The 22,076-nt window shown below is 40.8% G+C and overlaps 1 protein-coding gene across 5 annotated transcripts; it reads left to right on the forward strand.

The window, feature by feature from the left end:
* Nucleotides 1-807: 807 nt before the first annotated feature.
* On the forward strand, nucleotides 808-21,916 carry srpk1b (SRSF protein kinase 1b). Of its 5 annotated transcripts, none has more exons than XM_062398290.1 (16): nucleotides 808-915; nucleotides 1,565-1,619; nucleotides 13,746-13,873; nucleotides 14,170-14,278; nucleotides 14,397-14,484; nucleotides 14,574-14,661; nucleotides 15,751-15,857; nucleotides 16,024-16,189; nucleotides 17,286-17,311; nucleotides 17,411-17,672; nucleotides 17,773-18,201; nucleotides 18,946-19,040; nucleotides 19,206-19,313; nucleotides 19,626-19,695; nucleotides 19,845-19,937; nucleotides 20,413-21,916. In XM_062398290.1, exons 1-16 carry the CDS (start codon nucleotides 903-905, stop codon nucleotides 20,595-20,597), a joined length of 2,022 nt encoding a protein of 673 aa, XP_062254274.1. In that variant the 5' UTR covers nucleotides 808-902; the 3' UTR covers nucleotides 20,598-21,916. The 5 variants fall into 5 exon arrangements, with proteins under 5 accessions (XP_062254274.1, XP_062254275.1, XP_062254273.1 ...); XM_062398291.1 differs by lacking the exon at nucleotides 808-915 and adding an exon at nucleotides 1,019-1,038; XM_062398289.1 differs by lacking the exons at nucleotides 808-915; nucleotides 1,565-1,619 and adding an exon at nucleotides 3,647-3,776.
* Nucleotides 21,917-22,076: the final 160 nt, after the last annotated feature.

Here is a 22,076-nt window from a genome sequence, read left to right on the forward strand (position 1 = left end):
GACCTTTGAGTTTACCTTAAGTTACATGATGTAGTTTATTTGATTCCAAACCTGTGACAAACCTTGGAATTACTTTTTGATTCTTCCTTTCATATTTTTGTATTGATAGCAGTTTTTGTTTCCTAATCTGATTTTAACACTTGATTTTGGTTTGATCATTCATGTATTTACCAAGCATTTATTATAAAGTGTCCTTAGTTGTCTAGAAAGTTACAAACTATTATTATAAATATAATTATTATAACTTTACAATTTGCAATGCAAAGTGCCACATAATAGAAAACAAATGGTTCATATAAAGAAGGAATTATACAAATAACAGTAATAAAAATAGAGCTAAAAAAACATTCATGAAAAAAATTCTGGAATATGCCTCCTAAATTATTTATATTAATATTATGATGATGATGATGATGATGATTATAATAGTGTAAGATCTCTGGGTGGCAGTAAATCACAAGTAGAGAGAAACTTCTAGGATGACCCAAACTCAAAGGGAGGAAAAATGAAATAAACATTCTACTGATAATATTATATGTCAGCTTCAGTTTATGTATCCAACAAAACACTCCATTATTCTTTACACAGTGTGCAGATGATATGAAAGTGTCACAAGTCAATGTGGTGATGAACATTCTCACATACCTTTGTCCATGTCTCTAAGTTCTGAAGCTACTAAACAACTAGAGGAAACTAAATTTATTGTGTAAAAGTTGAATTTAACATCTTAAAGAGACCATCGCATGTCACAATGTGTGACAGCTGATTAAACCGTTTCTCTGCACGCCCCGCCCCCTACAGGCCATGCCTCTCTCTGGTGCCGTGTTCATCTCGCGCATTATTTAGTTGCCATATTTCCCGACGGTCCGTGAAGGCAGCTTGTGCTCTGACTGGTAACCAGCATGGAAAGAAAAGGTAACGTTGCTAACTGAAGCCCAACGCGTTTCCCACACAGCTCCTCTATCACACCTACATTTCCTCGGGACACTCCTCTGATCGACGCATTGTCGTCTCGCCCGTGACACCGGTGTCGGGTCGGTGGGTGAAAAGTAACAGTGGACCATGCGCTCCGCTCTGTGTGTATGTGGGTGGAAACAGTTAGCTAGCTGTAGCCGTCACTAGCATCTGTCCGCGTACAAGTCTGCGCCAAATTCTACATCCAGAGTCAAAAGTGACCGGCACAGTCCGTAGAACCACCACAGGCTCTACCGGGGACCTGTATCACACACAATAAACTGCGTACTGTTCTCTGAATAACACTTCAGTTACCGTAGCCGCTGACGGCTATAAAAAAAAGGCTCTTATTTGAGGTAACACAGCGCCTAGGCTAATTACTCCAGCTATCTGCTAACGCTAGCCGCTGAGAGATGCTAATGAAAGCTGGAACTGCGTGTTTGTTTGTTTTACACCTGCAGCCCGAGGCTCCCCGGCTCCTCTTCACCCAAAACAAGGAAATAGTCCTAAAAACAACAACCCGACCCCCCGGGGTCCGGACTGAAACCCACACGTGAGGCGTGGAGCTTCGCTTCAGTCCGGTTCACACTGTTTTCTCTGTGCTTTGCAGTGCTCGCAATGCAGGCGAGGAAGAAGAGGACAAAGCCCAGGAAGCCTGGAAAGAAGTAAGATGAAGATACTTAACTTTTTCTATTTCCTCCCGAAACTTAAAGCAGAGGGTCATGGCATTATCAGTCCACGTGTTTCTTTTCTTTGGGATGAAGAAAGCAAACGGATGGGCTAACAATAAGTATCATGCTAATTATTGTTATTTCGCTTAATTTTAAAGGCTGACATTTTCACCTGAGGCAAAATTGTTGATTTAAACTCTTCTTTATGAGGAGAGAATGAAAAACACAGAATAAACCGCAAACCTTTTACAAATGTGAGGTCGATCTATACAATGCATACACAAAACCACAATCAATATAAACTGAACCTCTGTTGTGTTGCTATTGATCAAAACATAGATTGCGCTGATTATTGATTATGAGCATTGCCCTGATCTAACTTAAACATAGGTAAAAAGGGAATCCTGCAGCCCACTGGGATACACTTACAATGGGCTCAAGTTGAGCCCATGTATGGGCTGTATATGTATATATGCATATTTATTTCATTCTTATTTATTTATTTATTTTCTCAATGTATAAACTGTTCATTGTACCCTCGGCACCATTGTAAATTAGGGTCTTATTCCTCAATGTGTTTTCCGAGGCTTAAATAAATAATCAGTCTATCAAGTATTTTTAGGGGTTAATTTGACATTATTCAAATAGTTCATTATGAGTCTCTATAGCTGGTATGAGTGGATATTTATATAAATGTTGGGAGAATTCCTTAAACAATATATATCTATATACACTGATTGGCCACAACATTAATATTAGTAACTTGTTTAATTCTGAACCATCAGTAATGTGATTCAAACTGATTTTGTTGGTCATGTTGTTTCGTGGCTTCAAAAATACACTGCTCTGCCATAGCATTGAAACCTTTGACCTATGTTGTGGCTGATCAGTCTACAGGTACAAATTCATTTGAAGTTAACCGATCAAATAATAATAATAATAATTCGGACTCAAGTCCAGACACCATACTTTAGGGTCCGTCCTGTTTGATGGCCATTAACTCCGTGACATTCCAACCTCCAGCAGCGTAGAAAATATGTATTTGAAATGAATGTGAATTGGTTTATCACAACTGTTGTTCTTACTTCTTTTTGGTAGATAATCATCATGATTAAGTGTGTGTCTATATATATTATGTTATTGCCACTCTTGTGGTGAAGTGGGGGTCGTTCACTATCCAGAAGGTTGGTGGTTCGATCCCTGGCCCCTGTAGGCTGAAGTAAAGATGCTCAACCCCTAGATGGCCCCCTGATGGTCTAGGCGATGTGTGAATGGTGAAAAAGTGCAGTGTATAGTAGCGCTGTATGAATGAGTGAATGAGGAAATGTGACTTTTTCTGTAAAGTGCTTTGATTAATGAAAAAGACTAGAACAGTTACATTTAAATACAGTAATTGTACCATATAAAGCTGTGGCTGTTTGGATTCAGTGAGATATGCTGTGGACTGCAACTTGGGACCCTCAAATTTATTACATTCTGTAATGGCACCATTTAAAATATGCTGACGTAGCTATTAGTTCTGTTTTGCAGTTTACGCATGGATGTGCACACAGTTCACTCCGGATTACTGTGATACTTAGGAAATCTTGAAAATGTCATGATTCATAAAACTGTGCTCCACTCAGTCACTGCCCAAGCTGCCGACCCTGCTGATCATCCGGCCAAACTACAATAACCTACCTCCCTATTTTTATCATTATTCATGTTCACCAACAGTAACAGTGGTGCAGTGCAGCAGCTTTCAGTCGAGAATGCATCATTTCTGTCTGTAACCATCAAGCGAGTGGAAAGCATCCAAGCGTAACTCAACTCCTCAACTCTCTCGCTCTTCCCCTCTTTCTCTCTCTCCCCCCTCTCTTGCCCTTCCACCCAACACACTCTCTCCCTCCCACCCTCTTGTGTCAGTCACTTCGTTGTGGCTGCTGCGCTGAGAGAGCATGCTGTAGCCTTTTGCTCGGTTGAAGAGCCACAGGAGAGGAGAGCAGGTCCCAGCAGCCGTAAACAACTATTTACGTGCCACTTGCCTTTGCTGAGTTAGTTTAGTTAGTTAGTTAGTTAGTTGGTTAGTGGCCTCTGGGTCATGTGGCTCCTGGACTGGATCTTCTCCATCAATATCGCCGTGGTGAAGCTGGCCAGCGGCCTCACATGCAAGTGAGTAGTGCAGCACTCCACCTGTGTATGCTTGATAACGATTACGAGATGTCAGTCATGTGGTCTGCTCTGCTTGTTGGTTGTGTGGTGATGGGTGTCGGCCAGTTTACACTGCGCATGGCTGACTTATTGATGACTGGATTTATACTTGATTAAGAAGCAGATGCTGACTATACTGCGTGTACCTGACTGCCTGCATGGTTGCTTTTGGTTTGCCTGTGTGCAAGCAAGAACGTGAATGATGTCCCTCTCTGGTTCATAGCCCACCCGGTTTATTCCTGCATTCACTGCATCACATATTTTTCTGCATCACTTCAAACATGAAACTAGGTGTTTGTGTAACTTTCTGGGCCTCAGATGTAATGTTAGGACTCAGTGTGTACCCAGGAGGCTGAAGAGGAGTAGCCAGTGTTGCAGAGTATTTTCCAGCACCACTGCTCTCTTTTGTATTATTTTGCTCTCATCTCCTCCTCTTCTCTCACAGGCGTAGCTGCGGCTCATTATATAACCCATCAAATCTTTTATCATGTGCAGCTCTTTGTCCTATCTCTCTCTCTTGCCGTTTTCTCTTTTTCCCATCACATCAGTGGCACAATTACGTAAATATGTGTGTTGATTGTGAAGAGGAGGCAGGTTGCTTCAGGGGATGAATATGTCAGGGCTTCAGCTTTTTATGCAGAAAGATTTGATTTAGTGAACTAATGAAAACCTGTAGTGGCTTTACTGGTGCTGTAGTACACAAAGCTGTAGTGTCTTCTTTGTGAATGTGTCTTTCTCTATTGTATAAGTCATGCAATCTCTGCTCAGGGGGACTACTGTGTATATGAAAGACACAGCTCTCCCTGTACAAACCTTTCATTTATTACAGCCCAGTGAAAGAGAACACCATTAATTTAACATGTTAATGCTATTATCTAACATGTGCATAGATCATGAGCAACACATTAACACGTGTGCTTTTAGCAGGTGTTGGTAACATAAGAGAAATCCATTGAGCACATTCATCAACAGTTTGTGTGCATTGCACCCTCGGTGCAGTTACCTAGTACTGTTGCCTGATTCTGCTGCTCACTTTGCATTGATTTGATCTGAAGGGAGGGGATGATGTAAAGTTTGGCCGCCCTCCATCCCAAGAGCTCCTGTCTTCTTCTGTGCCCTCATTCATTTGACCATTGAGATCAGATAGGGCTGAAGGTGTGGAAACAACACAGCCCAGAGAAACCAGGAGACACTGACACTTTGTAATGTCAGCAGGAGTGATCGAGACGTAAAGTGGCCTGAAGGGAAATGTGGCCCAGGTCTTCACTTAGAGCGGCCATTCATCAAGCTCCTTGTGGAGAAGACCGTTTAATTAACAGCTAATTAAAAAGGGCTTCGGCGGTGTAAATGTCCTGTATGTCAACTCAAGTCAGGGACTATGCTAAAGTTTGGCAATGGAGTTATTTTTGGACTTAGGTGATTTAGGTGAAAGGGATCTATTGGCAGAAATTGAATATAAAATACTCAAATTTTTTTTTTACTAGTGTCTAATCATCTAAATTATACAAATTATAATTTTCTTTACCCTACAATGGGCCCTTTTTTTTAAATACTTAAACAGGGCCATTTAAATCAAAATAAGTTGTAATTAATGTTATTTATTTAACTGCTTTCTTGCTATGCAGTTTAAACGTCTGCCATGAAAAATGCCTGCTCTTAATACATAACCAAATATCTTACCTTTCATTTAATAAGCCAGCAAACAACCTCCAGATGTGTTTATATGTTTTCATCTTTGACTCGATCTGTTCAGAATAAACTGCAGCCAGTTGTAATCTGGTGTAAGGAGAAGGGAGCTTTGGAAGTGCTGTCACAGATGTGAATAAATAAATGTGGCAAACACACACAACTTTTAAATAATACAGCTGTGGATTTTTTACCCTCTAACCAAACCCTTTTTTTTTATGCTGCTACGCTACTTCTGTTCTGGGGATTTCTGTTGGACACAAAGATCGTAAATGTGGTAGTTCAACGTTAAGAGGTGCGCTGATGATCACTGTTGTTGTTGCATAATATTCAAACATAGAGTTCCTTAACATCTACGCGTGAGATATGAGAAAAAGTGCTCCGGGTTGTAGCACTACCACGTAAAATCAATTAAGATCAAATCAGTACAGATACAAATTGTTTGTTTACAACTTTTCAAGTTAGGTTTTGGTAATTAAACAGATATAATGCCACTTATTCATAAAGTTCATAAACGTAGACATATTTCACTAGAAACAATCTCAATGGGTCTACTGTGTTTTTTTTAAAAGATTTGACAGTTAGCAGAAATGTACAACACCAGAACCCTGACCCTCATAAATAGAAATTAGCCATCAATAATTGCATTAGTTGCGCCTATCTTTTACTGATAGGCACATGTGACATGTTTAAATATCCTCTGGTGTATGAATATGACCACTAGTGTGCTGCTACAAACAGTCCAGATAAAATGTATTAAAACATTCAAATGAAATCTAATGAGACTGACGGCAACACATTGATTTTTTTTTTTTTTTACTAATTTGTCGTCTCAAATATCCACACTAAATTTGCAAGGCTTGCTGAAATGTTGGATGAACAAACATTCTGACCATCAGGCTCCATTTCTAGCATCAGAAACACCACACAGACACATCATATTAATGTAATGACTAACAAATAGTCAGATTGGAAACAAACAATGCAAACCCAAAACAAATGGCATCATTTATCATTTGAAAATTTAGTTCTGTGATATTGAAGTATAATTAATATCATCAATTAAAAAGGGATTAGATGACAATCACTGATAACAAAATAAAATCAGGGTAACTCCCAAGTCACCGCAAGTGATGAAAAACACCTTCCTGGTGTTTAAAGGCCAACTTATTAAATTCTGAGGGGAAATTAATCTTTTGATTAATAAATCACTGTATAAATGAAGCAATGTGTGACATCAGAAAGATTCAGTAGAGGAGACAGTCAACCATTTGGGCACTCGGGGTGTTTTTTTTTTTATTTTTTTTTTTTCCCTCAAGCTGATCCAATGTGCAACTTCATTTGACAGATAGAGATCAAGTACAGATTGTAGAACAACCCACGTCTGGGACACGCTTGTCAACTGGAACCTTGTTTTTCAGACTTTCTGTATGTTTTGATTCATGCTTGACATCATTAATAATTGATCTTGATCGTTTTGAGCGGGGAAAATAATGAGTGCGCATACAGTCTCAGTAGCAGTGCTGTTTCATTGTAAAAAATAAACTGATGAGTGAAGCACTGATGGAATGGCAGGCGTGTAGGAGGGAGGTGGTGTTGGTGATGATGATGATGGAAAGACGAGGAAGGGAAAGAGGGAACAGTGTTGTTTTGGTCAGACAAGGGGGGAGGAGAGGGGTGCTGATGTCGTCCCTCACCTGCAATGCAGTGCTGGGTTGCGTCACCCAATCACGTCCCAGCTGTTGGTGAAGGGGGCTGGGCCAGAGGCTGAGACAGCCAAGGAGAGTTCTCGGTCAAAGAGAGAGTGTGAGGGAGGGAGGGAGAGAGTGCGAGTGTGAGAGAAAAAAGTGAGTGTCGATGATTGTGCAGCGGTGCCCTGCGCTTCAGGACTACAGCAGTGTCTTCCTCCTCTTCGTTTTCTTCCTCTCTGTGCACACCCCCCTCTTTTCCTCTCCTCTTTGCCTCCACCTACCTCCTATAATCTCTGCATATCAATTATCAACTCTGTTCGCTTTCTCCTTCTCCACGTTTCTCTTTCCATCCCTCTCCCTGCTTTCGTTCTCTCATCCATCATTTTTTATCATTGTGGATGGAGTGAGTGTTTTTCCAATACCTGCACACTCTCCTTTCCTGTCCTTCCCCGCATCACATCCCATGGGTATCCGTGCATCTTGCAGGTAAGAGCACTGTGTGTGTTTGGGAGCAGGTGTGACACGTTTGCAGGTTATTGTGAGTTATGTCTTGGTGTCTTTAGTGTAGCAAAAGTCCTTGAAGTATCCTGGTCAGTGTCCATGTTCTCATCTGAGGACGTAGAACTGTCTTGGTTTGCTGCAGTGGAGAGAACATTTCAACGATCTTGAAATGTTCCATCATCCTTTGTGTTTTGGTTTTAAATGTAGGAAGGCTCTTCTTGGTTTTAAAGTCACGTTTAATGTCATGCACATTTCCTTAGCATTTCTCTATATATTGCCTCTTTTCATCCATGTAGACATTTGTCCCTCCATCTTCCACCATTCTGTCTCTCCATCTCATTTCCTGCTCTCCACTCAGTCAACATTGTGCTTATTCTGGCAACAATATTTAAAGCGAGTCCTTCTCCTGGGATCGAAGGGGCACATATTAGTTTTCAACCTATCACAGGGATTGTAATGACAAACTTGACATTTCAATCTTAATATTAAAGAACTGTGGTGTGATTTCAGGTAGTAAAATACTTTCAGTATATTATTCAGGTTACCAATATATTTTTTTATGAAAACTGTATATTTTGTTCTAGTTTTATTGTATAACAGTCTCTTTCATATATATATATATATATATATATATATAATAACAACAACATATAATAAAAAACATATGCGAGATGGTGATGGAGATATACATTCTGAGTATATTCAGTATATATATTTATATATATATCCCACCTGCATGATGCACGGATACCCTCCGTGCATCTTGCAGGTAAGAGCACTGTGTTTGTATATATATATATATATATATATACTGAATATACTCAGAATGTATATCTCCATCACCATCTCACTCGTGAAGCCATATGTTGTCATTATTGCAGGTTCAATGTACAGGAGCCCAAACACAAAGATACATTTAAATGCAATGACAAGAATGCATAAATGAACATAGTTGTTTGCCAAATTTAATTAATACATGCAAATGCTCTGGTCTTCTTTGTGTGAAGTAAGGTGTAAGGATCTGCTAGTTTTCTCTTTTTTTCCTCTTACTTTTCCTACTTATTATATTTTCATTAGGAATAACATGAACAGATTCAGTAAATGTTCCTGTCTGAAAGCAGCTTTATGTTTCATTGTAGTTGATGATACTCTAAAGCTTGAGCGTGTTCAGTGAGGGAAATTGACAATTTTGTAGTACTTAGGATGCGGACAAGAGGAGATTGACCCAGGTACTGCTAGATTTGAGCACTGTGTATGCAGCCAAGAAAACAAACACATGTTGTGTTACTTCTTCTCCTTCACAGAGTGAAGACTTAACCTAAAACAAGATATCTACAACCTGATCCTGTGTTGTTGTAGAGCAGGGTGCATTTTTTTAGCATGCCCACTCCAGCAACACCTATTATCTTTTTAAGAAGGGAGAGAAAATCCTAACAGCAGATGAGTGAAAATGTAGAAACCCCATCACAGAATGAACAATCAAAATCGTTTTGTTTCAGCCTCTCGTCTCAGAGGAGGACTCCTCCCACACAGGAACCAGACAGATGTATCTGTCGATTGTGACGCACATTGACAGATATTCAAACAGACGTTGCAGTTTTTTCCGTCAAACGCTGATCGTGTTCTCTGCATCAAAAGTCCTGTATCAGTCCGACTCTGAGAAACATGATACCTTTTGATAATTTGAAAACTCATTGTCACAGAAGAAAATGGCCTACTTCATTTGTTAATCTCTGCACCTCTGACCTCAGATCAATACTCTAATGCTTTTTACCCACATGGAACAGTAACTAACAGTCTAGATCAGTAGGCGGGTAAATATGACACAGCTTTGTAAGCATTGGTTTTTGCTAAGATGCAACTAAAGTGGTCCCTCTGCTCAGTGTTAAGCCAATTAACTGATTAGCGTGGCATGCTAATCCTTATGACTTTGTTGTTGTTTGCAAGCAGATCACAACAAAGTGTCGAAACCAATGAGTCAGTTTTTGATTAGTTTTCGCCAACAAATGACTGTTAGAGAAGCACTGATATTTCTCTGTAAACAGTTTTCTTAAGAAGGTATCTGGCAAAGTCAGCTGCTAAGGCCTTCTTATAGCTTAGGCGATAATGTGACTTGCTTTAATTAGGTCCAAATCCTTTTCAACACCATCACCAGTGTTTCTCTGTTTGACATCAGTGGTCAAGCTGAAACGCAACATCCGAATGCGAAGCACGCAGGACTGCTGTATGCACGACCAGAGTGTGTTTGTCTCAGACATGTTAGGATGTAAGGAAAGACGGTGGTGCTGCTGAGAGTAACATCTGTCTGGTGTGCAGGACTTCTTGCTGGAGGCTGTCTGGATGCTACCTTACTTAACTCCACAGTGAAGCATGATCAGCTGTCTGCGGTAATGCACTAGGACATTTTGAGAACTTGTGATGTTCGGTTGGTAAAGAATTCTGAACGCACAGAAATACTGCATTAGACTAACTTATCTGTCTTGATTTTGTATTTTATTTAGCCTTGATTTTGTTTATATACTGCTTTTAGCGTTGATGTTATTATGCTGACTCTATCCTGTCAGTAATGAGAATAGATAAGTATAATTGTGTAACCATCAAGTAACTTGCGCACTGAGGAGAAGAAATGCCAACGTACTTTCTCATGTGTCTGTGTGTGGGCTTAATGAAGGTGCAATCAACTTTTTGGCCTACAGGGGACACTGGCTAGTTTTTTTGTGTCTGATGAGTTGAGATGTGTCACCAGTGGGGACAACAATTCAGGCCAGGAGTTTGACTCCTTTCCAGGCCATCCTTTTATCGCAAAGCACCAGACTAGTAAACAAGTAGGCGGCTCTGTAACTCACTGCCCTCCGCCATCTGTTCAATATGGTCATTATTGCCGAGTGCCATAAGAAGCTCCTTCTCTGTTGACACAACCAAAATGTGAATATATGATATTTCAAGGGGCTTTTACTTTTGAAATCTACATCGAATGTTTTGATATTGTCAGACTGAGACTCTAAGGTGGTGATCTGTCATTGAGGGTCTGTTTTGTTGCTTGAATTTAAGTTTTTTTTTTTTTTTAGTATAAGGTTTATTCACACAGTGTAATACGTGTAATGGTTTGACTGCAGTACTAATGTCCAGTGTGAGTCACTTGACTGACTTGACTTCCTGGACCATGTCTCTTATTTTGCGGTATTTAGCTGCATCTCAGGCAAGAGCTTTTGCCTTCTTAATTCTTTCCCTCTCTGCTCCACCTTTTCTTTTCTTCAGATCACGACCTTACATTTCACCGACAACTATTCATTATACTATCAGAAGCAGGTGCATGGCTTCTACAACAATTTCAGATAGCAGAGCTGTAATTTCTTTGGCTGCTATGTGAGTCGCAGTTGACGTCACGTATCCAGGTGGCCCCTCCGGTAGTGACACTACATCCAGGCAGATTACGCAGAGCCTGTCAACGAGAGAAACTGCGGTTTTCTAATCACTCACACGTTGAACTGATCTTAATAAAAACCTGCTGAATTCACATTTATGTTCACGGATAAACGGGGCGTCGTTTGTAGCGGGAGGACTCCATGCAATATGTTGGACCTTTTTTAGAATTTGTTTAAATATGTCTCCCAAATATTTTTGCGAATGGTGTGCATTGATATTGTGTAAATTGAGCACAGGTCAGCGAGGCAGTGATGAGGGATCAGATGCTGCAGGGTAATACAGCAAGGTTCAAGGATACCGCTCTGTGATGTGTGTCTGCCATGACTCTGAAGCAGCAATAGGTATACGTAGCGGAAACACTGTATATTACTGTTGGTCAAGTTATCAGTTCAAGGCAGATCTAATAGACCACCAGGCCACTGGGAAATGTCCTGGTGCTCCCGATGTGAGCAGTCTGCCACTGGGCATCAATGTAATTTCCTGGTTATGTGTGTTTGTCACTGTGTGGCGTGGAGCTGGTCAGAGACGGCGACAGTGCCGTCTCTTCTTTCAGCACCATGGACAGCACCTGGGGGTGCTCTCCTCTGTGGTGGTTGTAGTGATGAGCTGCACCTTCACCGTCTGCAGAGCGGCTTGTTTCACTTGTTAAGTTTCCAGCTTAAATCCTATGTGAGGTATTTTCATGGAAACAAACCTTTATTCTTGTTACCTTCTAATGAGCTGTCCTCTAGGAGCAACCAGAGGACAACTTTAATAATTTATTCCGTCATGTTCAGATTCGCACAACACAACCTGCTCATTTAAGCACTGTGGAATCAACATTAGTTAATCAACAATAATCAACAATTACTATTTAATGAAATAAGATCTTAGTGGAAGGCGTCCCGCTGCTTTGATGCTGTGTAGTTTTGTGGTGGTGCTCCAGCTTCAGTATTAGGGTTTGAAGTAAAACATGTCGCTCCACACTTCTCTTTCTGAACCAGCCATAGGTACTTTTTCCTAATGTCTAACTAATTGACAATGCGGATTCAAAGTTAACTTTAATTTCTGATTCATAATGTTCATAATGATACTTTAAAGTAGAAAAGGCTGAGTTAAATTGTAAATGTAGCAAAATAAATCGGATACTGTGTTTTGATATTGTTTCTTAACTATGGATTTATATGTTTGGAGAGAAGAGGAGGTGGAAATGGCTCTGCTCTGCAGCAGCTCTTCAAATCAGGCCACTTGGCCGATCTGATCCACTTTGTTCTCCGGGTTTTTTTTTGTGTCAGCCTGTACACCTGCAGTGCTTACAGTCCATTTTCTGCAAGACTATCCAATAATTGCAGAAATCTGTGTTCTTCTCCAGAACCATTCAGCTCATTGCCTTCACACTAAGGGCCCAAGGAAGTGCAGGGTCAAATTTGGTGCAATTTGGACAGAATGAGTTCAACATTAATAAACATTGATTTTACAGGTGACCAGTGCTCTGTAGCAGCTGCATCTGGGACTAATCAGCGTAAGTGATGTTGCCAATCACGACAACAGAGACAACAACTGATTCTCCAGGTCAGGGTTCTAGTTCATGTCGCGCTTTACAACCACTAAACCGGTTAACGGCTCTTCATGCAGCAGCAGTGGCTCAGCTTCAGGTTTCTATGGACTAAGTCTAGCAGCAGGTCCTCACTTGCCGCAGCTCTACTGCTGCAGGTCGGTTTGACAGTTTCAGATAGAAAGCTGCAACCAACATCACCACAGGCCAAGTACACAGCCCATTCCAAACAGGCAGTTTTAGAATGGGCATTGCACTAGTACAGACAAAGACAAAATGTTGAAAGTTCTTTTTTTCTAAATACACTTGTAAACTAATAAGTTGTTGAAATGGGTTAACCCCAAGTGCTGATTATGTGTTAAGAGGAGCTTGTTCATAGATATACTCCTGTCTGTCATCTTCAGGATGTCACAATCCTCAAAAAGGTTGATAAAATACTTCCACATTAAGCTGCCACTATGACTTCTGTGTTACTTATGCTATTGTACCTATAAATTGATTTTCATGGAGATTGTCAAATTTAAGCACATATATTTTAAATTGATTTTAAGTTTGGCAGTTTTATTCTTGAAGTTGCTTGAAATGTTTAACTTAAGTAAAAGGTTGTTTGTTTCCCCTGCCTAGCTATGTTTACTGTGATTACTAGTAAATAGTGCTGAGGCAGTGCCTGGATATTAATTGATCTTCAATGTTAATGTCCTGGTGTAGCATCTATTATTGCATTGGTGCATCAGTGCATAGTTATGGGGGCATGGCTAAAAGTTCATTTTTAACAGGACAAAAAGGTGTATCCTAAGTGCTTACACAACTGTCACAGAAATGTTAAACAGTCTCCTGATCTCTGCTTACTTGCGCTTTTTGTGAAGTAAGAGTTTATCCTTATCTAATATTATCTCTAATGAGTTCCTCTGGATTAAAGCACACTGTATGGCTCTTTGCTGCAGTGTCTTGCCTGTGGAAATGAGCCATCATAGAAACCACATTTTTGAAATTGAGTCTCGGGTCAGTACATTTATTTTATGGTCCTCTGCCATTTAAAAAAAAAAAAAAAAATGTATCTCTCTTACCATCCCTCTCTCTGTTTCTCTTCAGACCAGAGCCTCATGGTCGTGGTGGCGGCTCTCAGTCGGGTCAGGCAGACTCTCCCCTCCCAGAGCAGGACGAGGAGATCCTGGGCTCTGATGACGACGAGCAGGAGGACCCCAACGACTACTGCAGGGGTAGGAAGTCTCCCATACTGCTTCAATCTTCAGATTATAGACAGTTGAATATTATGTTATTAGGGCACTGACATGAAACATAATTTATCCTAATTTGTATCAGCATGAATTTAGTGATAATACACAGATAATGACAGATGATTTTTAATACAGTTTTTTTGCAAAACATCTCTGTGCATATTAATGTTTAATAGTTCTTGAATAAAATCCTCTTGTAGCCCAGCTTCATATATAGAAAAAACAACGTTGTTTAAATGATTTGGATGCGTACAAACTGCCTGTCTGTCTTTGGGTAGGTGGATATCACCATGTGAAAATCGGAGATCTCTTCAATGGGAGATACCATGTGATCCGTAAATTGGGCTGGGGTCACTTCTCCACGGTGTGGCTGGCCTGGGACATCCAGTAAGTCGGCTCCTCACATAAGATTTGTAAGGATATATGTGTCGATAGGGCTGATAATACTGCCAGTGACTTTGTTGTGATGAGAAAAATGACTGACTGCATTTTGTGTGTTTTTCAGGGAGAAGCGTTTTGTGGCCATGAAGGTTGTAAAAAGTGCAGAGCATTACACGGAGACCGCTCTGGATGAGATCAAGCTGCTCAAATCTGTAAAAGCACACAGCCATCATGATACGTACATTTCCACTCTGGCTCATTTACAAGTTTTATTCAAAATACCATTGTGTGTGTTTGGCAGGTAAGGAACACGGATCCCAACGACCCCAACAGAGAGAAAGTGGTGCAGCTTCTAGATGACTTCAAGATTTCGGGCATGAATGGAACTCGTATCCTCTTTGAGAATCAAACATTTAACAGTTTTAAAAAATATATAAAAAACAAGTTTGAAGCTGTTTTCAGGCTCGTTGTGGTGCTGTCATTCTACGAAGGAAAGGAACATGGCAACAACCACAATTTAATTTGTGTTGTCGTTCCAGCTCCTCTTGTTGCTGTCTCAGTTTGATGTCTGGGATGCATGATAACTAGGCCAAATAACTACTTGGGTGTTGAACATTACAAGGAAATGACTGCAGCATCTCAGGCTGCACATAAATTATTATAATTATTGTTTTTGTGCATGAAAAGCCGTATTTGTCTGCATCATGTTCAAATATGTACTCGTCTCAGGAAGAGTTCCAGAAGAATGATTGGGTTTGAATACAAACAGTACTGACAAGATCTAACTACAGTGTTAGTCATTACATTCTCCAAATTCAAACTTACCGCCACTGATGTTCATGTGACATTGAGCTACTTCACTGCAGTGGTCGTCTTTAAGTGTAACAGTCTCTCTGATGCTGTAACAGTTGCGCCATCCCTTTCTCTCCCAGAAGAGTAGCCAGATGAGGATTTGTTGTCTCAGATATTTAAAACATTGCCTGAGGGAGGGAGGGAGGGGGAGGGAGGGAGGGAGAGAGAAAAAAACAATCAAACAAACATAGGTCTTGTTAAATGTTGAGTTGTCACAAGTTTGTTACACGGTGGGAAAATGTCCACACCATGGCATCCCTTGTGCCCATTCATTCTCTGGAATCTTAAGGGAACTGTTGTGATGTCCGTTGAAAGCATGTCCACAGGCATGGAATATCTTGATAGGGCTTGAGAGTCAAAGCATGAACCTGGAGATGGTATCAGCAATGACGTGTGTCTATAGAAACTCAATGAGGTCAGTTAATCATTTTTATCAACTAAACTTAACTGTGTCAGGTTTGGCAGCTGGGAAATGTAAATATCTGTGTCTCCAGTACCAAACTGCACTTAAATCAGCTTTCCTGCAAACATAATTTTGGCCCTTGATCAGGAAATAATTGAATGTTTTTAATGGTGCATTAGCCGATATATTAATTTGAATAGTCCTTGACTGTGTGTGACCTCAGATGTGTGCATGGTATTTGAGGTGCTGGGATATCACCTTCTGAAGTGGATCATCAAATCAAATTATCAAGGCCTGCCCCAGCCCTGTGTCAAAAGCATCATTCAACAGGTACTGCACAGCAACACAAACTAATTTACTGACCAAACCAGGACCGTATCTTTTGTACTTTTACTCAAGTGGATTTGTCCTACGGCTTCTTCTTCAATTTTTTACTATGGCAGGAGACGCATGAAAAATAGCTGTATGCTGATTATGCATCTCTGCTGCACCGCAGGTTCTGCAGGGTTTAGACTACCTCCACACCAAGTGTAAGATCATCCACACGGATATCAAACCAGAGAACATCCTGCTGACTGTCAACGAGCCCTACATCAAGAAAATGGCTGCTGAAGCTACACAGTGGCAGAAGAGTGGCGCCGCACCTCCCTCGGGTTCTGCAGGTCACCACTTTTCCTTTTCCTCAGCTTCTCACTAAGCAACTTTTAGAGGCTTTATCGGCGTGTTGCTGACAGAAGAGACGTTTGCCATTTAGATTTCTCAGCAGGTCTGTTGCGTTCTAGTGGTTTAGTAGAAATGTTATAGTAATAAGTATTGCTTTGACTGATACTATTTATACATTTGATTTAATCAATTCTAGTTAGATTGGGCGAGAAAACCAATATGTAGCCAGAGTAAGAGGCTTTTCCACCACTGTGTGTGTTACTTGCATCATACAGAAACATGAGGGTTGTGACTTTAAAGGGATAGTTCACCAAAAAAGGAAAAATTCACTCTTATCTAGTCACCTGTAGATGGTCTGCACCAGAGGGGTGGGTGTTGGAGTCCACAAAACACTTCTGGAGTCTCAGGGGTAAACTTTGTAGTAGCCTAATCAACACAATTTAAGTCAATCGTGACCACTTCTTCAAACGTTTAAAAAAAAACGAACTCAAAGTGCCTCCATATTCCTTGTGTGGTGTCATCTAAGTGTATGCAAGCCCCGACATCCATATTCGACTCCAAACGACTTTGAGGTTTAAAACAACGGTGCGAATGACGCCGTTTTGAGTTGAATATGAATATCGGGGCATTCAGCCACCACACGAGCAGTATGGACGTATGTTGTGTTTTTCTGTGTTATAACTTCTAAAGAAGGAGTAACCATTGACCAGAATTGTCTTAAAAGTTTACCCCTGGGACTCCTACATTGTTTTGAGGACTCAAACACTTCACCTCCACCTGCATAGTGGTGAGTAGATAATGAGTGAATTTTCATTTCTGGTTGAACTATCCCTTTAAGGCACGTGTGTGTTTCTAATAAAAGAGGAGCACTTTAGCTGTTTGACAGTATGAGTCACGACTGGATTTCTTATGGAAATTACCAGCTTGCTCAGAGGAGTGTGTGACTCTTGCTGAGCTGGGTGCTGCTGCAGAGATAATCTATTAAAACAGCTTGGTGCGAATCAACACAGCCACCCGAACAGAATACTAATTATAGACAGGCGACACGTATGCCGTTCACCACTGTAATCCTCTTATTTGTCCTGTTTCCCACAGTGAGTACAGCCCCACCACCCAAACCAGTGAGTAATGTTTTTAAACCAAATTCTCCAATGTGACACTTTGTGAAAATTGTAAATCAAGTCGTTCTACAAATTCACTCTGTTGTCGTCTTCGCCCAGATGGCCAAAATGTCAAAGAACAAAAAGAAGAAGATGAAGAAGAAGCAAAAGAAGCAGGCAGAGCTGCTGGAGAAAAGGATCCAGGAGATGGAGGGAGGAGATACACTTGAAGGCTGTGAAGACGATGACGACGAAGAGACGACGACAGAAACCACAGAGGATACGACTTCCTTGGCCACCTTGTCCACGTCTACCACGCTGCAAGACATCACTAACCACGCCATCACAGGTGAACAACCAGATCCCGTTTCCCATTCAGAAGGTGGATAACTTCTATTAGTTCAAATGTTGTTATTGACTTTATGGTTTAAACAATCTGAAATGAAGTGATATGAATTAAACTAAGTACATTTTTGCCACAGACACGTCTCCCGACCAGCAACCCCCACAGATATCAGAAGGAAACGAACAAAAACAGGGTTTGGCCGAGAGCGAGAACAAGATGGACGTGAACTACAACGGCATCGCTTCCAAACCGGAGGGTGAGGCCAGCCCAGAGAGCCAGGTTCATGAGACTGAGCAGTCAACAGAGGAGAAGGAGGACCAAGAGAATGCAAACCAAACAGAAAACGACACAGAGGCCAAGGACAAATTAAGCAACAAAGAAGAGCATCAGACCTGCAACGGTTCACCTGAGGACCCGGACACAGACCTGCAGCAGGTCCCCGCCTCCCTCAGCCCAGACTCTGTCACTATAGAGATAAAGGAAGGAGAGAAAGAGGAGAAGAGGGAGGAAGAAATGGACACTCAAGGGGAGAAAAAAAGGGAAGAAGACGAGAACAGTCAGAACGGTTAGTTACAAAAGAAACCCTTGTTTTCCTTTTGTTTACAACTATGTAGATTCATTTCATACTTTGTTTTAAGTGTTTGACATGTACATATATGTATATTGGCAATTTAATTGTATTATGTAAACTATCGTATTTAATTTTATATTATTTATATATTTTTTTATCAAATTATTTATACATTCAAACTGACATTAAACCTAAAATCCTAACTTGTGATAATGCTATGAATCAGTTTGTATTAATTGTGTTGATTTTTTGGTAATAACATATATTAGATATTTCATGTTATTGAATTATAGGCGACATGAGATGGGCAAACTTGCATTGGACAGAACTTGTTTTCAGTCTCATTATAAAATAATTCAACAGACCTGTTGAATTTCCAGGAGGGAATAATTCCTGGAATTTGTTTGAGAAAAGAAATCTGGCATATTTAGGCAACTGATATTTGCTTTAGTGTTTACATTTGGATGTAGCTGGATTGGCATTAAGTGGACTATTATTTGGGCCTTGACGGAGGTTTGCACTCTAATGAGTGTCATGCTGGTTAAAGTTCCTTAACCCTCAAATCTGTTGTAGCAGCATCCTCTCTGACAGAGGTGGGATTCTATTTTATTCCCAGTTTTCAGGTGCAGTGCGCTGGTCCCAGTTCAGTCCGATTCAGTCTGTCTGCTTCTTCCATGCGTCTACATTTTTTGGGGGTTATTCTTCTTAACTCTCCCTCCCCTCTACCCTCTTTAACAGGAGCATCAGGCAGTATGCTAGTAAACCCCCTGGAGCCCATCAATGCCGACAAGGTGCAGGTTAAGATCGCTGACCTTGGTAACGCCTGCTGGGTCGTAAGTGCAAATATACATTTTAACTTTTTATCTAATACTAAAGTGCTCTTGAAATGTTTGCTTATTGTGAACATTTTCCGTTGCTTCAGATCTGACTGTACAAGTGTCAAAACACCATCTTTATTTTTTGTTCTGTGTCCAAACATTTCTGTCTCCTTCTCACAGAACAAACATTTCACAGACGACATCCAGACGAGGCAGTATCGCTCTCTGGAGGTGCTGATGGGAGCCGGCTATAGCACGCCAGCTGACATCTGGAGCACAGCCTGCATGGTAAGACAAGACATGCACTCGTTTAACACTCCTGTAGAAATGTAAAGGCACATGGCATAAACACTGAATGTAACAGGAAGTGGTAAAGCTCCGTCTTTGGATCTTTTTCATAATCAAATATGGTTGTATTATGATAGTTTGACCTGTTTCCGACACTATTACTGTGCTCCATGGTTGCACTATCCAGTGTCTGTGTCATGTCAGAATGAATCTAAAGACAAGACGCACACAAACAAAGAAGAACCAAAATAACAAAGAGATTTCACATGTCTTTTTTTTTTACTATAGTGCATATGTGTGATTTGTCCTTAGGCTTTTGAACTTGCCACTGGAGATTATCTGTTTGAACCCCACTCAGGAGAAGACTACTCTAGAGATGAAGGTTAGTGTTTGTTTCCCTAATAACGTCTCTCACTCAAAACCCAAGATATTAGTGTTTAAATACAATTTGAGCCCATGAAAATCTAGTTCAGTGGAATACTTGTTTACCTTGGTGTTTCATCGTGTGTGTGTTTCTCTGCATCCCCGTAGATCACATAGCCCTGATCATCGAGCTGCTCGGTAAAGTTCCCCGGAAACTGATCTTGGCAGGAAAATACTCCAAGGAGTTCTTCACCAAGAAAGGTAAACACACCCGCCCCTTCCCCCAGCTGCCTGCTGGAGCTAGTTTTTTCCATTAATTACCTGGAGTGTGGTGCTCCACCACGGTCTGATTTGTTCCACATCTGTTTATTACGAAAAGAAATTATAACAGGAAAGATCCCTGACATGTTTTCAGCTGTTGTTTGATTGTCGAGCTTGTAAAGCACATCATATTAAACCTGATGTCTTAAGGGAACGGCCATCTGCTTGGTTTGAGTGCAGAACTTGCAAATCAAATTATTTATAATCCATAATAATATGTGATGTTTGTTAAGTCATTGAAAAATGATGCATGTTCAGATAAATGGTTATAAATAACAATAAGCATGTTCATTCTCACTTTTCCAGTTGATTTATTTCAACCCAAATCACTATTACACAAACCAGTATTTTGTATATTATATAATACCTGTGAAAACCCTTAATACCACATGTGTACTTGATTATTTCCACCCAGGTGACCTGCGTCACATTACCAAGCTCAAGCCGTGGGGTCTGCTGGACGTCTTGGTAGAAAAGTACGAGTGGACGAAGGAGGAGGCGCACTCGTTCAGCACCTTCCTCCTGCCCATGCTGGACCTGGTGTCTGAAAGGAGAGCGACAGCGGCCCAGTGCCTCTCCCACCCATGGCTTTCATCCTAGAGGCCACTTGTGCACGTGGCCGCCCTCCGATTGGGATGGGGATACATTAGGCTTAAAGTTTCTGGGCTTGAAAAATCCACACTAGTGTCTGCGAGAGCCTTCATCACGCCTGCGTCCTCCTGTCATGGATCTCCGAGGCTCCCTACACACATTTGAAATTATCTTAACAGCTAAAAGAAGACTGCTTCCTAGTCTTTATCCTGTTATGGATTACACTGGTTATAGAAGGAACTTGAGGGCCTTTCCCTATATTTCTGGGTCTTTTTTCTTCACTTGCTGCAGGGGACTCATTGACTTTGCTTCTCTTTTTTTTTGGCTTCTAACTCCAGCTCTTTCTCTGCAGCACATTACTCTCTGTACTTTTAGCTATAGATAATGAATTCTGTTGGATTTTAAAATAAATTTGCACTTGTCTACAACAACAGAAACAAAGATCGCCATGAAAGCCACATGCTGTTATCATTCTGATCATCGATTAGCCCATTAGACCCATCTTTGGTTGCCAGTCATCACGCTAGCCGTGCCAACTTTTGTGCTTTTGGCTGTCATCTGTGTGCAAAGTGCTCAGAATTAATAACTGCATAGTGCAAACAGGCATGTAGAGCAACTAGTAACCCTCTCCGCACTGGTAAATTAGCTTAAACCCCAAGAATCTTTTGTACATTTGTATACAGACAGCAGCACCGGAGTAGGAAGCGTACGTTACATACGTCTCATCCATAAATCACACTGCGTATCGTAGGACTTGTTATAGATACTCTTTTTCAATTCAGCTTCACCCTGGTACAATATAATGCGATTCGTTTGCCACATGCATGAACAAAAGACGGTACACTGGATGCTGTTTCATACCTGGATCGTTTTTTACTTCTCGATAGTTGCTTCATACACCATAACCCATTTTACCAGTGACAGTCCGTGGTATCCTCCTCCTGTGTGAACAGTGTACCAAAGAGACGGCCTTTAATCTCTCCCTACTGGCACTGTTAGCTTTGTACGGTGTTCTCTGGAGGAGGTCCTCAGCAGTGACTATTGACGGCAGAAGCTACAACGGTAAAGCATTTTTTTTTTTTTAGGATACTTTTTAAAAGAATGTCCAGGTGATTTCCAGCCATATAAAAGTTAAGCTTCCACTGTCTCCACTGCACATGGAGGTGATGAATTGGATAATACGATTGTATTTAATATTGATGCTGTAATGAGGCTTCGAACCCATTTTTCTTATTTTTCTACAAAATCTCTCCCTTCCATGTCTCCCCTCTTCATTTTGTTGTCAATTTTTTCTGTAGGTAATAAGAATAAACATTTTTCAAGATCTATCTGCACTGCTTTTGCCTCATGTATCGCCACTGTAGTGTAAGAGGATTGCATTCAGTGATTTAATTTTATATCAAATAGAGATTTGTGAAAACGTATCTCTGAAAATGCCAGGAACATGCCGTTCCTTTACTTACACTAAAACATCTAGGAGTATGGTAT

The sequence above is a fragment of the Platichthys flesus genome, chromosome 2 (assembly GCF_949316205.1).
Source record: "Platichthys flesus chromosome 2, fPlaFle2.1, whole genome shotgun sequence".
Taxonomy (NCBI): domain Eukaryota; kingdom Metazoa; phylum Chordata; class Actinopteri; order Pleuronectiformes; family Pleuronectidae; genus Platichthys; species Platichthys flesus.

What these genes read in the sequence shown, in the direction of transcription:
- srpk1b (XM_062398289.1), top strand. Translation starts at nt 3,706, where the DNA reads ATGTGGCTCCTGGACTGGATCTTCTCCATCAATATCGCCGTGGTGAAG. An exon ending in GCCAGCGGCCTCACATGCAA is followed by an intron (nt 3,777 to 13,745) that starts GTGAGTAGTGCA and finishes GTTTCTCTTCAG; the next exon opens with ACCAGAGCCTCATGGTCGTG. An exon ending in TCCCGTTTCCCATTCAGAAG is followed by an intron (nt 17,673 to 17,772) that starts GTGGATAACTTC and finishes TTTTTGCCACAG; the next exon opens with ACACGTCTCCCGACCAGCAA.